General features: G+C 40.7%; 1 protein-coding gene across 3 annotated transcripts in view; it reads right to left on the bottom strand.

Annotated features, from left to right (window-relative positions):
• CTTNBP2 (cortactin binding protein 2) overlaps positions 1–14,795 on the bottom strand; it is a 151,098-nt gene that overhangs the window by 64,176 nt on the left and 72,127 nt on the right. The window contains exons 4-8 of one of the 3 annotated variants that reach the window (XM_084786312.1): positions 11,277–12,749; positions 6,618–6,657; positions 5,022–5,225; positions 3,459–3,558; positions 1,369–1,519 (exon numbers count right to left, since the gene is read on the bottom strand). In XM_084786312.1, the coding sequence (XP_084642438.1) occupies positions 1,369–1,519; positions 3,459–3,558; positions 5,022–5,225; positions 6,618–6,657; positions 11,277–12,749 (1,968 nt within the window). Of the gene's footprint in view, positions 1–1,368; positions 1,520–3,458; positions 3,559–5,021; positions 5,226–6,617; positions 6,658–11,113; positions 12,750–14,795 lie in introns of those variants that run through there. The other 2 variants (XM_084786311.1, XM_084786313.1) reach the window with 2 other exon arrangements.

The following is a 14,795-nucleotide window of genomic DNA, read 5'->3' as shown; positions in this document are numbered from 1 at the left end:
CCACTTTCTCTTACCATTAAAAGGAATAAGACATAATTATTCCCTGGGATCACTTATCAATTATATAGTGTATTTCTTTGTTTGTAAACATTCTGTTCAGCTCCCTTCCCCCACCACAAAAACAAAACAAAACAAAACAAAAGAAAAACTAGCTTGAGGGCAAAGACCTCTGCTCTCAGCAGAATATGAGAATGTGGTAAGTCTTCCATAATATACTATTTACTTATCCAGCATGATGATGCAAAATTCATTTATCTACCATAGATAAGGTAGGATTTTATAGTGACTATATACAAACACCACATATTTCTTGGATTATATATATTATATATATATATATATATTATATATATAATGTAACAAAGAAATGTGGAAGTAAATACTTTTTTCAGATTTTTTTTTTAAGGAGGATCTGGAGCGATTGTCAGTGGTTAAGAACACTGGCTGCTCTTTTCCAGGACCTGAGTGTGATTCGCAGCACCCACATGACCTTTGTAATTCTAGCTCCAGGGGATTTGATGCCTTCTTCTGGACTCTGTAGGAACCAGGCACGCAAGTGGTTTAGACATACCCACAGGCAAAACACCCACACATGTACAATGACAATTTTAAAATTGAATACAAATTTAAAATTAAGTAAAAATAATTCTGTGATTTTGTTTTTAAGCTCTAACAATAACGTGCAATGGGAAATATTCATACCTGGCACCATTTTATCTTTGCTAATAATGACACTTAATGATGGGCTCCTGTCAGAGAAGTTATATAACAACATAAAAGGCCTAAGAATATTTGTTCAATGAAAAAAACTTACACTCTCACTGCTTTCTCTAATTCTGAAATACTAAGAGCACCTTTTGTGTGTTTGTTTGGTTATTGATTTTTGTTTGTTTCTAGGCTCAAAATGTGAATGACTAATGAGGTAAAATGGACAAGATTTTTAATTAGCAGGCCAGAGACTAAGACAGAAGTCACTTTCCAATTCAGCATCCTTATAATGGAGGCACACCTAAGAAGTCTGTTTCCTTTAGCATCTGTGGGAGACTAGTTTCAAAGCTACATCCCACCTTCCCCATGGCCTTGGAATTCCCCCATGCAAAACACTGTAAGTAGCATTTATACAGCACCTACGCACATCCTTCCACATACTTAAGTCCTCTCTGAATTACTTATAATGTCATCTACAGTGCCAACACTATGTAGCCAGGTGTTATCCTACCTTGTTTAGGGAACAAAGAAAAAAGTCTGTACATGTCATATATATATATATTTTATATATAAATACACAAGTATTTAGTTTTCAAACCCACACAACTACTTTAGTCACAGTATAAATGACATATGTTACTCTCTTAATTGGACACTTACTCTGGTTTGTATACTCCGGTCAGTGCCAGCTTCCAGCAGGAGTTTGATACATTCTTTATTTCCATTTTTACAGGCCAGGTACAGAGGTGTCTGTCCTCCAGCAGCAGCATGATTAATGTTGGCATCATATGCAGTTAGTAATTCTATACATCTGCATATAGGATTATGATTAGTTACGTAAAAGTGAGGTGTCACCTGAGAAGTGCTCCCCAATCAGATACTGAACGTAGATGATGTGCACAAGCAAGGCTGCATAGTGACATATATTCAATTGTTTTATTTATACCAAATCAGTTATCATGAACCTTATTTGCATTGCTAATGCTTTCATATGACTAAAAGCTACACTGTAGTCTCTAAATTTATGAAAAATTTATATTGTGCTTATATAAATCTTCAAACCTAGCTCATGATACTTCTAATCAACTTTCATAGCTGTTGTCCTTGAAACAGGTTGGATCAAGTTACCGGTTTAAATGGTGTAATCATACTTGGTATACATTTTATTTGTGACTAAAATTTTTTTTTTGTCTTGAAAAAAAGAAAACCATGAGGCTGCTGAATCATTCTGTGATTTTTTTTTCACTCAAGAAAATGATTATAAATAGCATAGACAGCAGGGCACCATGTGCCTCCTCTATAAAAAGTAGCAGGGGGCTGGGAGCAAGGCTGCCTTGGGAGAAAGATGGAAGAGGCTGTGTCTTTGGGCTGTCGCTAGCTTCTGAGGACACAGAGCTACACAGAACTGCTCAAAAAGAGAAGGAGGCAACACCAAGACTGTGACTTAGTGACCAGTTCAACTCATAGAGATAGAATTTGAACAGACTGAAGGGTTTGTCTTCAGGGAGTGGAACTTTTTTCCCTCTCTAGTATTTGGCTTACACATGTTTTTAAAATAAGTAACATGTTGACATATTTGTGCAGCACGTTCTTCAAATTTGCTGATTCCTGAATTTCCACAGGGTCCCTCCTTCAAAAGCCAGGCTTCTGTTCTGTAAGAGTGACATCCTCCAACCAAGGAGTGCCACAGATGCCTGATGACGTGGAGGTGATGAAGGCCGAAGCACAGGCTAGGAGGAGAGATCTGTTTTGTAGGACACAGAATATAAAAGCAGAGCCTGTGTTTTCCAAAACTAAAGCCAGGCTGATGAGATGCATGTTAGATACACGAGAGAAAATGGCGTAAGGCACTGAAGGATGCATTCGGGATATTGTAGAATACACTTACAATTAATGGCACTGATAATTTTATAAACCATTATTTTAAAAAAAATTGTATAGTTTGAGCTTGATAGATAGCTTAGCTGTTAAAGGCTAAAGCTCATAATCAAAATGCCATGGATTCTGTAATTTGTTAAAGACTATTTCTCTTAGGCCAGATGGGCTTAAAGGTGGCAGCAGTATATATATTCTGCACAACCTGCCAGCTCAGCACAGACAGGGCAGCAATCCAGCTATATTCCATTACTACAATATAGCTCTTAGTTTTGAAAAGTAATCCCTATATTTAATGACTTGGAAGCTCCTTTAGAAATCATTGTCAGGGCATTGTGCTTATTAATTAACAGATTTCCTTTGTACTTGAACTGCTTCCAGTGTGCAAAAGCCTTGCTTTGATTTTTTTCTTGATTGTGAGTGATTTTGGACTGTCTATCAAACAGCTCACCAGTCAGACCACAGGACTATAAGAAATAAGAGAATTCTGTTTCAATGCTGGCACTAACAGAAGCTTTTACAGAAGACAGTAATGCTCTCGGCATTCCTTACTTGTTTTCCATTGATATGCTATAGTTGACCTTTTCTGGAAGCAAGTTCATTGTTGTCTACTTCAGACACACACACACACACACACACACACACACACACACACTTCCTTCAGATACAACACTTAACTATTATTACAAATAACAGATCTAGGGTCCTGCCTTGCATTGAACACTCAAATGTTTTTGGAGGATTTATATATCAATAAATATTAAGAAGTCTTTTAAATACTTAGCAGGAGTGAAATCTGTGCAAAATATTAAAAAGGGGGTCACTTTCGTAGGAAAAAAACACAAAAAACCAGAAAAACGAAGAGTATCACTTACTCAAAATGTCCCTGAGCAGCTGCGGCACACAAGGGTGTGAAGCCATTTTTGTCAGCAGCGTCGACTCGGGCTTCTGCATTCAGCAGCAATCGCACACAGTCTGTGGGTATTTTTTTTTAAACAGAAAGTCACTTTAATTTAGTGCAGTAATAAGCCAAGTTCGCTATAAGCTGTGGAGAGACCCCAGTGGCTGCACAGCTAATCTGACCATTCTGTCTTGCTGGATGTGGCATGCCACGGGCTTTCACATGGAAAGCCCTCTCTTTCCTTGAACACAAGATATCTCCAAAGCCACCAAGACATGGTTTGTAAAAATATTTTGAGGAGAGATGTTGATGGATAAAGAGGAACATCATTTACCCCAACAAAACAATACAAACAAACAAACAAAAAAACCACCCCACCAAACTGGTAGATTCTTGATCAGAGTTTCTCCAAAATAATGTTTTAGAGCAGAAAATGAGACCCGTTCACCAAATTGTATTTATCTTGTCACATACTCACTGCACGATTGATGCTGATTTAGTCATCAAAGTGCTTACGTGTGGGTCATCCTACACTGAGGTACTTGAAGATCAAGGAGAGCCCACACAAAGTCACCTGAGACATAAACATCACTAACAGAATTATCATGCATAATACTGCATAATCTAAACTTAATTTCTCCACAGTGAAGAAAATTCCCCCAGTGATTCTGAACTCCAAAGTGCTTTAAAACTACTGAGCCTTCTAAGCTCTGGAGAGAAGCACTTCTATCTGAGCCAACCAGGAAGTAGTCCATGGCTCACATACTCTATTAATTTAGGACTTGAGGCAAGCCATGTCTTTTTCTGTACTACCACACGGCTTAGTATATCTCACAGGATTTGCATCTTAAAGAGCAAAAAATTCTTAGTCTCCACTGACATATCATTTATAGTGCTCTAAGATCTCATTTCTCAAAAACACCTAGATAACTATAAATTATTATAGGCCACTCTTCCTGACTAGTAAAACTTACTCTCACTGTGGCACCCACTCAACACGCTAATCCGAATGGCACAGATGCTTTGCTTGTCTTGTGTGCAGGCATTCTTATCAGAGAAATCACAGTTCATTGCTAATGTGTTTTTGTTTTGTTTTGTTTTTCAGACACGGTTTCTCTGTGTAACCTTGGCTGTTCTGGACCTGCTTTGTAGACCAGGTTGGCCTCAAACTCACAGAGGTCTACCTGTTTCTGCCTCCCTGAGTGCTGGGATTACAGGCATGCACCACCATGCCTGGCTCTAAAGTGCATGTTTTAGAATCTCTACGTGGACAATACATTTTGTTGTACATAAACAAAAATGTACTGTGCTACTAGCTCTATCTTTTACATTAAGAGACTATATAATTAGATCCTTAAATATTCATGACTTTAAAACTCATGTGAAAAAAATTACCCGTTCGGCCCTTTAAAAGAAAAGTGAAATCCAGCTGGGCTTTTTTGCTCCCAACAGTAATTTAAATCACCTCCCATCCCTTTGCAAGTGTGATGGGGTAAGATCTTGTTGGGTTTGGTTTTTTCTCCTGTCTTGTTTTTACCTGTATGTCCATTCTTAGCAGCAGAATACAAGGCAGAATGGCCATCTTCACAGGAGTAATTTATGTCCAGTCCTTCTTCATTAAGCAGCATTGATAATAAAGTGGCATTTCCCTGGGCAGCAGCTTGCTGAAGAAGGGTGGGCCTGCCAGCCAGGGGGGCAGGACCACCACTCATTAGCAAAGGGGTTAGGGAGGGTGACCAGCCTGTAGGTTAAAGTGACCCTAGTTAGAGAGCAGGAAGGACAAGAGACAGACACTACCATTCCCTTTTGAATCACACACACAGACATGAACACGTATCCCTAGAGGATTACATGGGTCCTAACATTATCAAGCCGTTAATACTTTCTTAGCACAAATCTGTACTGTTATTTTCAGACTTTATATCTGCTGCTAATTAAACTAACATTTATGGTGACAAGTTATTTTTAGTTGTCAGTCTGGCACAAAGAAAAGAGTTAAAGAAATGGTTGGTTTTAGGAAACCAGGATGTCTACCACACTTCACAAACTCAAGTCTCTATTTGAAATTTAAAAGCATTTTGAATTTTAAAATTATGTAAAGGTTATCTTAATTTCAATACTGATATGGAAATATAAATATAGTAAGTGTAAGAATGCACCATAGTTAGAACATTTCTTCAAAAATGTTTCTAAGATAATTATTTTATACAAACCAGGAAGTGGGCCTTACTCTATCAAGGAGTTTTTGTTCCTTGAATTTCCATATTTGGGAAACAAATAATAGGTGTTAAAGGCCACAGAAATATAACATATATATATATATATATAATACGTTTTGAAAACTACTGTCTCACCATCTTCAAGGCAGGGCTAACGAACTTTTTAAATTGGCCAACAAAGCAGGACTCTACTATAAAGCTTTAACAAAACCTCTAAGAGTTATGGTTAGACAGTTCTCATCAGTATTTAGCAGCTTTAGAGGAGAATCTGTTAAGAGTGTGAAGTCGGCTGCATATAGCCTGGAAAATTTTCTGAATCCTTCCTTGATCAAAACGCTGTAAAAACAGTAAAGTACAAATGTTTATTCAATTGTAGTTGTGTCTTTTCAGCTTAAATACAATGAGCGAGCCCCAATACTTTGAAGTAGTCCTGCACATGGGTACACATATATATACTCCTCAAGGCAGGCTTTCCCTGGGTATATGTGACATTCCCTTCAGCAAGATGCAATCAGTGGATGGATGCCTTCCTTTCCCTTCTGTGAGGTGTTACTTACAGTAATAAGGATGTACTATTTCAAGACTTATGATTAATACCAAGTTTTTGGCTTTAAATCCTTTTGGGAAATATTTTAAAAATACTTATCAAAGAACTTTCTCAGAATACTTAAAATTCTTTCTAAAAATAAATCAAAGAGAGGCCATTTATGCACATAGAACTACACAGAATATTAAAATTATATCCTTATAACCACTTATTTGAATACATGGACAATTTATTCTTTTATCATATCAGGTCAGCAATGACAGTCAAAATTTTTATAAAATCCAATATTTCTCAAATCTTTATACTATTTCCCCATCCATATTTATTAGGTCTTCTTAGAAAAGTAGTATTTTTACTTCATACTTACAAGAAGGCTCCTCTCTGGTACATTTTACCTTTTGTATTTTCTTAAAAACAAACAAACAAAAAAAAACAGGCCCACAAAAATTAAATCAGTACTTATTAGAAATGGAGGATAGACAGAAAATTATAAACACCAAGGTAGGATACCTTGACTGTAAAGCAAACACAAGCAACAGGAAGGCATCACACTACTGTCCCAGCAGAACAGGGGGAGGGGGCCCGCTTCATGCTTTCAACACACACACACACACACACACACACACACACACACACACACACACACCACATACACTCAAGCGTGCGCACACACACCCACATATGCACACCCACACACCCACATATTCACACACACACTCAAGTGTGTGCACACACACACATACACACACATGTATATGTACACATGCACCACACACTGTTATCTCATCTCTCTGTAGAGTTCGCTCAAGGAATGTTGGTTCTTGATGTTCTTCCATGAATACCAATGTGTACATACTAAAGTGTGCACCTCTTTGAAAGTTTGTTTTCATTTTTCCTTTTTTTTTTTTTAACCACAGTTCTAGGCTTTGGGGGAGACAATACAAATACATATTTCCAATTGTTTTAGATAGAAATATTAAACTTATTAAACTATGTATATAATTTTTCTGGAAGACCCCACAGATGTGAAAGGTAAAATGCTTTATTCAAAAATGTTCTTAATCTTTAGATCATTAAGTGTCATCATTCTCCTTATCATATTCAAATGAAGCTATTATCAATTTTTTAGAGGATTGAAAAAATAGCTTTTAAATATTCACAAAATAAAAATGTTTTGTAAGTATAGTAAATGTTAAACTCTTAAATTCTAATCAAATTTTATAATTTTACTATCGTTTTCATTTTTTCCTAACACAATTTATCTTAATAAATCCCGTTACAAATATAGGGAGAATAACATAAAGACCTCACGACAACACTAGTATTCATCTGAAATTCTCAACAGGGAGAGAAAGGGTAATATCTGGTTAACTGGATTAGTAATGGCAGAATAGACCCGAATGCAGACCGCTACTCTATGGCTGTTACAGAGTCATCCAGCTACACAGCATCAAGGCAAACATTAGTAGCAGTGAGGAGTTCCCATAGCAAGCCACGAAACAGGTGGGGACATGCAATGGCAGAGGAGGAGGGGCTGAGAACAGCTTCTGGCACCAGCTTCAGAGGGTAGAGAGGGTTAAGGTCACAGCCCAGAAATATCCTTATGTTCTGATTTAGCCTTCAGGCCAATTATACATGAGTAGACTTTCAAAATATATATATTTAAGGAAGGAATCAAATGAAATAATATTCATAAAATAAATAACAGTAACAAGAAAAACCACCACAAAAAAAAAAAGAAAGAAAGAAAACAAAAAAAGAGAAAAGAAAGAAAGAAACAGAGCAAAGTGTGCAAGGATTTGGGGATTCAGTTGCCCAGTGTGGTCCCTGCTTTAAGCATCTTCATCTAACCACTGGAATATGTATGTTTATTTGACAAGTTCAGGAGGAGTAAGAATTTCTACTTCATTTAGAATTTAAAACTTATTTTTAAAAGTTCATGGTTTGCTGTGAAGTTGCCTCGAGTTCATGTAATTTACATTGTGATCCATTAAGATGAGAATCTTCTGTCATTCCAGCTCTCTTCTGGGATGTTACATTGTTATTATCCGACAGAAGGCAGCAGGGACATTGGGGCTCTCAAGAGGAAAATCCTGGTATCCAGGGCAAAGAGGAACAGTCCCATCCATGAGGAGAAATCAGAGCATCCTACAGTTGGGAAATATTCTTAATTTGGTGCTTGAGAGTGTAAGTTTTGGATGGCAAGGCTAATAGCCTAGAAATGGTTTCTCTCCAGGATTACAACTACAAAAGGGCAGCATTAGCTGATTTTGCCATTTGAAACGCAGCTCAGCACTTGCTGACATAATCACAGAAATGGGAAGAGATATCTGCTAGGCATCTGGCAGGTGCACTCTGTCCCTGGTCCTTGCTCCTAGCAACTGCAATGGCGCCAGGGGATAGTTAATGACCTCCTATGGGCTTAGGAGCTGGAGAGACACAAGCTCATCCAGGCACAGCCAGGTTAGGGTGGAGGATGTGGGGAGCTCTGGTGCTTCCTAGCTGAAGTCGTGTGGTGGTAAGAACTGTAGTGTAGCTCAGTAGTGGACCACTCACCTAGCATGCATACGGCTCTGGAGTTGATCCCCAGCACCACCAACATAATCTTTAAAAAAGAAGAATTGGAACAAACTAAATGCAATACTGGTGAAATATGATCTAATTTGGGAAGCTTAGGGTGGCTCTACACCTGCTATTGAATTCTATAATTATCCGAGCATGCATTTTTGCTCTCAGAGCACATAAGAATGTGCCTACTAAACACCTGCTAAGGGACTAAGACCTCTGGTGCCACCCTTCTGCCCTAAAGAGGCACACCTTATAATGAAATCAAACAGAAGCCTGCTATCCTGCAGTTCTGAGGACAGTAGGGCCAAACCAGAAAATTGGAAACAGAACACAAATAATTGTCTCTACATATCTTCGTGGCTGCTACTTCATCAAAATCTCTATTAAACTCTCCTTGGCACCTTGGATATAAGCAAAAGGTGAGTTTTTGTTTGTTTTGTTTTGTTTTGTTTTGTTTTGAAGAATCCTGGCTTCTTTATCTAGATTTCCACTGAATACAGAACAGACTGTCTGAGCAAATATTTAACAGATTAGGAATTAGCCAACATTTAAAACTTAACTCAAAATCCAGTGGGTAAAATGCTCTGAAGTCACACATGATGGTTTTGAAGCTTTCCTTCTGGTAACTAAAGGGTGTCTGCAGCTGGACTTGGGATCACAGTGCCTACCAAGGCAGCAGCTGGCAGAGCCTCAAGGTATCAAAGAACAGGTGGCTTTGTATTTAAAAACAAAACTAGCTGACAGCATTCATATGCCCTGGAAAGTGTTGCCTGTTCACATGGTCTATATAGTTACATCAGAGCACCTTCATGGCTCCAAATGACATTGTAGGCTCTGCTTTAAAGGTCAAAAGATCCATTTTTGGATCCTTCTGGATGGTACCAAATCTCTCCCTTCTTAGGGTAGGCTTAACTAGTGAGAGAGCCTACAAAACTCCAAGCAATACCAAGACATGTCAAGCCGAATACAACCAGTTTGGAAAAAAAAAATGGAACCTCAAATGCCTATAAAGACATCATAAAATGACAGTAAAGTCAACTATAAATCAGGTTCTCCAAAGTGCTAAAAGCAACACTACCAGAGATTAGTTATGTTGCCTCAAGTTCAGTGCCATGCCTTGATATGTTATGATCTCCAAGCCTCTTTCCAGCCACCCTCCCTCTGTGCACTATAATCTCCAACTTAAGGAAGAGAAAACTTGCTCAGTATGAGAGAGATCATCAAAAACACAGTTAAATACCACAGAGCCTTAACTCTAACATCAGTCTGTAACGCCGAAGTCCATGCTGTTTCTGACTCTCAGGTTTGTCCCCCAAAGCTGAGCTTCACCGGGGATGGCTTGTGTTTAGATGCATGCAGTCAGGCAGGATGAAGCACTTGGCTCCTCCACTAGGGGGCGGTACGTACTGTAGTACATGCTTTCCGTTGTAACTGTGGTACTATTGAACTTTTCCTTTTGTTTTTAGAGCCCTTCTCTTTAGAGCCAATAGGATCTAGCAACCCTACTGTCTGATGACAGCACAGAGTGCTCCAGAGTGCAACCAGGGCTTTGACACCAAGCATGAGCCTATGTCAATCATGCAATGTCCTTTGTGCAACTCCCAGACTCAGCAACTTCCTAATGCACTCATGCAATGGGAACCTTCATGTGGCCCATGTTGGCACGGAAGCCATCTGTGCTCAAGTGTTGGAAGACAATACCTTACCAAACAGGGAACGTGCCATTCAACATAAAGTACACTTACAGCAGAAATTTATAAATACTCATGGTCTTTTCTAAGGATGACAAAGGGACGGACATTCATACCAAACCTTCAGAATCTAGTAATTACAGGATAAGTCCCCTCCTCCTGCTAATCCAGAGTGACTTGGAAGGACTTTTCCCAGAAGGAACAAACTGAATGTACACTGAGGATGGTCCATTAATATTGAGGTCTTATGAGATAAATATTTAATAGGAAGGGATACTCTTTCCTCCCGGAAAATGTTTCGGTCCCTCTAAATTAATGATCTTTGTGGGCTTCAAACCACGATTTTCAGGTTATTTTCAAGTAAAGCACTTAGCATGATCAGACCACAATTCATAGAGCAAGATGAATCACCATCACCCCAGAGCCTTAGAGAAAATTACAAAAAAGAAAAAAGAAAAAAAGAGGAAAGAAATGGGAACATGAGGGATGAGGTATTAAAAACATTCCAAGATGGTGTAAAAGAAAATTAATACAGGTGAGAGAATAGGCCACATTCTTTTAAAAAAAAGTTTAAAAAAAGAGTGTAAGATTTTAATCCCTTTACCTGATGCTGTTACCAAGAGGCTGTCTGAGGCACCGGGGCTACGGGATGAGGCACTAACAGGGTTTATGGAAGAGCACAAGGCAACGGTGGAGGGGATGACAAGGGAGCTGTCTGAACATGCAGGTTGGTTCAGTCCAGGGGTTTCAGCGGGCCAGGCACCCACCTGAGATGTGGCCAGGGCCGAAACGGGACAGCCTGCAGGGGCCACAGTTAAATCTATGGACGGTTTTGGTGGCAGCTGCGGGGAGGATGACTTAGGGACGGTCTCCTCAGTTACTACCTTGGTCCCCTGTGGCAAAGTGGAGGGAGACGAAGCCACAATTTTGTTATCAACTTTGGCCCCTGCGTTGGAGGCCCTCAGTTGGGGGTGTGGTGGAGAAGGAGTTTGGGAGAGCCCTGGCTTTTTGGGAGGGATAGGAGGAGGATTTCCTCTGTCAACTCGTGCCGCCCCAGGAGTCTTTAAACCGGTTCGACTGACTGGAGGGCAGGTGCCAGCGTCCCCTCCTGGAGATACTCCAAGCCTTGGAGAAGCACCTGCTTGAGGGCTGGTAAATCTTGACAGCGCTTGGGTCACAGTATTCCGAGCCAGCTGCTTGGCCACTAGGTTGTCACGGCTCGTAGGAGAGACATCTCTTGAAGGTGGACTCTGAGTAGTATTTCCATTCTGGTCTGGGTCATTCGCGTTGCCTTGAAACCTAAATCTAGCCGCTTGGATTCGTGGGTTGAGACCCGGATGCAAAGGTGTGTTGGCACACGGGGAATGTAAACTGGGCACAGGGGGGGCTTGCGAGTGGTTCTGGGGAGCTGGGCCTGGTGTCTGAGCAGTGGCAGGGGCAGTGCTACTAGGGGTTGAGGGTGTACTAGTTGATGGATCAGGGACAGAGCCTATGCTTGGTCCATTTTCCTCAATCTTATTTATACTTGGCGGCGGGGCAGTAGGTAGAGAGGGACCCAAGTCACCGTGGGAAGCCTGCCTGTCAATACTGGGTCTGACCATCAGGGCACTGGGGCCCACATTGCCTTTTGTGTTTGCGGGGACTAGGGGGCTCCCTGTGGAAGGCTTTACGGGTACGGTCAAAGGCGATTTCTTCACAGGGTCAGCGCTTTCTGTCACTGCATCTGTCTGGGAAGCAACAGACTTTGTCATGGGCCCTTCTGTCGCCACAGATACGGAAGCCAGGCGCCTATCTTTGGTCTTCCGTGGGAGAGAGAGGCCTGGCTTGCCGTCGCTGCTTCCCTTTTTCATCTGCTCCATCATTTTCTTCATTTTCTCGACCTCCTCTTTGAGGCCAGCAGTGTGCGCTTCCTCTCGGCTAAGCTTGGCACGTAGCTGCTCCCGTTCGGTGTCAAACTCGGAGCGCTGTTTCTCCCACTGAGCCTCCATGCCGTTGCTTCGTTGTTTCTCGGCCGAGAGCTGGTCTTCTAGTTCACCGGTCTTTTTCTTTTCCTCCTCCAGTTTGACCAGGACTTCCTCCAGCTTCTGGGACTCCTCTATGACTTTGCCCGAGAGCTGTTTGCACTCTTTCACCAGCATTAGGACCACATGCTTGTTCTTGCCCCTCTCCTCCTCCAGGTGGGCGGTCAGCTTCTTGTGTTCCTCTTCACGGGCCTGAAGCTGAAGCTTTTCCGTCTCCAACTGGAAGACATTCAAAGGGAAGCCTGGATTAATAGACAGAATGTTCTTCGTATCATAAGAGGGCTTTTTTTTTTTAAATTCATTTCTGAGCAACGGCATGGTTTGTGTTAGCAAAAGCACCATAGTTGGTTATGATTTCTTTTTTAAGATAGTATTTAAAAACTCATTAAAATGAGAAAATTGCTGTAGATGGCTTTCTGGAAAACACCTACATGGCAACAAAGGGGAATTGTTTTAATCTATTCAATTTAACCACAGCGCAGGAGAGTAACAGTAGGATGCTTTACATTGCCGCACGGAGTTCAAAAGGGGCTATTTCGATTAGTACAGATCAGGAGAGAAGTGGTATTATTTAATAAAGGTTCAATAGCTGGAAATCATGAACTGATCTTTGAGATACACAATCAGGATTTAAACTCCAAGCCCCTTATTTGCTAATGTTATCATTGCTAAGTTACTTAACATCTTTAGTACCTCTTTTAATGGGCTGGTAATCATATGGAATATCATATAAATAGATGTTTAGGATAAAATGATAAAGAGCTAACAGATCATTTTATTAGAGTTTCTGTCCGTGCTGGTGAACCTACACAGCCTCACCTTATCTTTGATTTGAATCCTGCTTTCCAATCTGGCTACTTTGGCCCTCCCACCTCACCTTTCCAACTAAGGAATATTCTTCTGGTGGGCCACAGGGAGCCTCATCGCTCATAGAGGTTAAAGAAGATTTAGCTGTTTGGAGATGAAGAAAGAGTGTTTTATCTCCTCTCGATGTTGAAAACAAACACGTGGACATGACTTCCTATGTTTTGTATCACAGATATTGTGGGTTTTACCAATTGAAGAGCTGCGGCGATCCTACAGCAAGCAACATTATTATGGGCACCATTTCTTCTTCCCCCCAATAGCTCCAATAATAACGATCTCAAGTTGGGTACAGTGGTTTTAGACACAATGCAACCTATAGGCTGTAGCACAGCATAAAAAGACTTGCATTCATTAGGAAATCAAACGATATCTGTTACTTCGATGTTGCCTATAGTTTAGTGGTGTCAACACAAGCTTTTAACGTATTCTAAGTAAAGACAATACTTGCTCAAGTCAGATTTTAGCCATCTAAAGCAGAGGAAGCAATGTTCTAAGGGCTGACAACTGCAGTCAGCCCTACTGGGGCCTAGCTGGGAGAATTCACCAGTCTCTCTTGCACAGTGTCATGAGCCAAAGGAAGAAAATGGTTTACTGCTCAGCCAGAGGCCACTTAGTATTTATTTTTGATCTTTGGGATAGTGTGTGTGTGTGTGTGTGTTCTCTGTGTACATGTTTGCATGGGTGTGTGCATGTATTATTTATGTGTGTAGGCCAGAGGTTGACGTCTTCTTCAACCATTCTCTACCTTATTGTTTAAGATAGACTCTCTCATTAAACCCAAAGCTCACTGATTTGGCCAGTTCTGGGATTAAAGACATATGCCACCAGGGCAGACTTTCACATGGGTGCTGTGAACTGAACTCAATTCCTCATGCTTCCTGGCAATACCTTTTATCAAACCATGTGCCCAGCCTGAAGTATCACTTACTCACACTGAATCATGCATTGAAAAGCAGTTCCTGAACAGTACGAAGGAATGAGTCCCCTACTGGCCATTAACAATACACTTTTTTTATTAATTAATTTATTTATTTATTTATTCTACATCCAGGTTGTAGCCTCTTCTCCTCCTGGTCTCATCCTCTCTTCACATCCTCCCCCGCTCCTCTACTCCTCAGAAAAGGGGAGCCTCCTTACCCGCCCACCCTAGCTCATCAAGTTGCATGAGGACCGAGTTCGTCTTCTTCCCCTGTGGTCTAACAAGGCAATCTCACCAGGGAGAAGTGAGCAAAAAACAGGCAATAGAGTCCATGTCAGAGGCAGCCCGTGCTCCCATTATGAGTGGACCCACACAAAGCCTGGGCTGCCCATTGGCTACATCTATGTGGAGGACCTAGGGCCCAGTCCACGCATCATCATTCATTGGTGCTTTAGACTCCACAGCCCCCTCTGGGCCCT

This window comes from Acomys minous (assembly GCF_964271855.1).
Source record: "Acomys minous genome assembly, chromosome: 6".
Classification (NCBI taxonomy): domain Eukaryota; kingdom Metazoa; phylum Chordata; class Mammalia; order Rodentia; family Muridae; genus Acomys; species Acomys minous.
Note: the sequence above shows the minus strand (reverse complement) of the source record. Positions and strands in the feature narration are given on the sequence as shown.